Source organism: Meleagris gallopavo, unplaced genomic scaffold, assembly GCF_000146605.3.
Source record: "Meleagris gallopavo isolate NT-WF06-2002-E0010 breed Aviagen turkey brand Nicholas breeding stock unplaced genomic scaffold, Turkey_5.1 ChrUn_random_7180001856763, whole genome shotgun sequence".
Taxonomy (NCBI): Eukaryota; Metazoa; Chordata; class Aves; order Galliformes; family Phasianidae; genus Meleagris; species Meleagris gallopavo.
The window spans coordinates 1716-4352 of NW_011122912.1; the positions used below are offsets into that span (position 1 = coordinate 1716).

Genomic DNA, 2637 nt, shown 5'->3' on the forward strand with positions numbered 1-2637 from the left:
GCGGCGCTGCTGGGGGCGGTGAGGGCGGAAAAGGGGGCGGGGCCAGCGAAGGCGGGGCTGACGGCGCTCTGCAGGGCGCTAAGCCCCGCCCCCAGCCCCCAGCTGCTGCACGCCATTGGCTGCCTGATGGCTGACGTCATCAACGGCAAGGTGAGGGGGCGGGGCTAACGGGAAATGGAACTTCCGGAAAAGGCGGGGCTTATTTGAAGGGACTTCCGGGAGTGGGCAGGGCTAAAAATGAGGGCGTGGTTTATGAGATTCAGACTTTCTGGTAGGGGGCGTGGCTTCAAAGACGGGCGTGGCCACAAGCGGGCGTGGCTTCTGAAGGGATGGGGATTGAACGGGGGCGTGGCTTAACGGAGGGGGCGTGGTTTCGAGGGACATTCGATGGTGGGCAGGTCTTGGGAAGGGGTGGGGCTAAAAGGGGCGTGGCTTAATGGGAAAGCTGAGCTTCGGCAATGGGCGTGGCTTAAGAAGGGGGCGTGGTTTCAATGGAGGCGGGGCTTAAGGGAGGGGTGGGCGGCCATTTTGATTTTGCGGCCATTTTTGATGCATTTTGGGGCCATTTTTCCCCCAGATCCGCTGCCTGCAGGACAACGATGGCGGTGATGATGATGATGATGAGGTGGGCGGGACGTGAGGGGGAAGGGGGCGCGGCCTGCCGGCTTAGCCCCGCCCCCCACACTCCGCTCTCATCCAATCAGGTGGAGGCGGCGGCGGAGCTGAGGGAGCTGGCAGGGGAGGGGCTGGCGGCGGTGGGCGGGGCTTCGCCGGGAGGCGGGGCTTTGAGCGACGCCTTCCGCCAAGCCCTGCCAACCCTATTGGGCTGCCTGGTGAGGGGGCGGGGCTTCAGGGGGGGATTAAAAGGGGTGGGGTTTAAATGGGGAGGGGTTAAGAGGGGAAGGGGTGGGGCTTTAAGGTGGGTGGGGCTATGCAAATCTGTGGGGAGGGGGTTGGGGGGGTCTCTGGGGTCTCAATGGGTCCCTATGGGTCGTTCTGGGGTCTCCATGGGTCCATGTGGGGCTCTATGGGGCTTTATGGGGTCCCAGTGGGGCTCTATGGGGCTTTATGGGGTGCTTATGGGTCCCTATGGGTCTCTACAGGTTCCTATGGGGTCTCTATGGATCCTAATGGCATCCCTATGGGTTTTTATTGGGCTCTAAGGGGTTTCCATGGTGTCCCCATTGCTCCCTATGGGGCTTTATGGTTTCTATGGGTCTCTATGGAGCTGTGTGGGTCCCAGCGGGTCTCAGTGGGTTTCTATGGGTGTCAGTGGGGCTCTATGGGGTGCTTATGGGTCCATGTGGGTCCCTATGGGTCTCTATGGGGTCCCTGTGGGTCCCTCTTTGCCCCCCATTTCTGACCCCGCCCCCTCAATGACGTCACAGAGCGGCGACGTGGCGCAGCGCTCGTGGGCGGCAGCCATCTTGGGCGAGGCGGGCGTTCACCTGGAAGGGGGCGTGGCCCGGGAGCTCCTCCCTCTGATTGGCCCCGCCCTCGCACAAAGCTCCGCCCACGACCCGGACCCGGAAGTGCGCAGCAACGCCCTCTGCAGCATCGGGCGCTTGGCTGCCAATGGCGTCGCGTTGGGGGCGTATCCTTGGCAACAAGCCCCGCCCCTTGCCCTCAAGCCCCACCCACTTTCCTACGACCCAATCACAGCCCCCATTTAACACAGAGTTGGCCCAAAATAGCAGGAATTTCACCCAAATCCAGTCCCGCCCCTTCCGTCCACTCCAATCCCAACCAATCCGCACCCCGCTCATTAAGCCCCGCCCCTTCCATCGTCATTTACTCGCCTAAGCCCCGCCCCCTTTCCCATCCATCCAATCACCGCTAAGTGCTGCGCACCGCTTGAAGCTCCGCCTCCTACTTTAAGCCACGCCTTTTCCTTGACCCCGCCCCCAGGGCGTGGCCGGGCTTGGCTGCCATTGGCCGGGCGCTGCGGGAGGAGGGGCCGGGCAGGGGGCAGGACAACGCCTGCGGGGCTTTGGTCCGCCACAAGGGGGCGCTGCCGGATGCGGAAGTGAGGAGCGGGACTTCCGGGGGAAACGGGTCGGGAGATGATTGGGTGGGGATGTGAAGGGGGCAGGGCTTCAGGGGTTTCAAGGAAGGGGGCGTAGCTTGGGGTCTATAGGGGCGGGGTGGAAAAGCGGGGCTTCGAGGTGGGAGGGGCTTGTTGGGGCGGGGCGATGGGTTCCAACCAATGGGGTTCGAGGTGGGTTCAAATCAATGAAGGTAAGTGTACCCGGAAAAGGGGCGGAGCATAAGGAAGCGTGGCCTGGAGTGGGCGTGGCCTCACGTTAGCCCCGCCCCCCAGCTGCTGGCTCTGCTGCTCCCGGCGCTGCCGCTGACGGAGGATTTTGAGGAGAATTCCGCCGTTTTTGGGTATCTGCTGCAGCTGCAGCTCCAACAGGTGGGCGCCAGGGGGCGCTGGGTGGCGTATGGGTCTCTATGGGGTCCTATGGGGCCTTAATGGGGCGGGGTTTAGCGAGTGGGCGGGGTTTAACTTTGACTACGCCCCCCTTTTTTCCGTAGCTCCGCCCCCACGCCGAGGAAATGCCGCGGGTTTGCAGCGCCATCGGGATGGGGAGAATGGAGAGAGGTGGGGGGGGCGGTTAGTGGGGGTGCGGGGGG

At 63.6% G+C, this 2637-nt stretch overlaps 1 protein-coding gene across 1 annotated transcript in view; it reads left to right on the forward strand.

The window, feature by feature from the left end:
* Positions 1-6: 6 nt before the first annotated feature.
* Positions 7-2637, forward strand: part of LOC104915856 — a 3140-nt gene continuing 509 nt past the window's right edge. The window contains exons 1-7 of the mRNA XM_010726793.2: positions 7-150; positions 578-625; positions 705-833; positions 1389-1594; positions 1909-2026; positions 2321-2416; positions 2539-2605. Coding sequence (XP_010725095.1) covers positions 127-150; positions 578-625; positions 705-833; positions 1389-1594; positions 1909-2026; positions 2321-2416; positions 2539-2605 — 688 coding nt within the window. The 5' untranslated portion in view covers positions 7-126. The remainder of the gene's footprint in view (positions 151-577; positions 626-704; positions 834-1388; positions 1595-1908; positions 2027-2320; positions 2417-2538; positions 2606-2637) is intronic.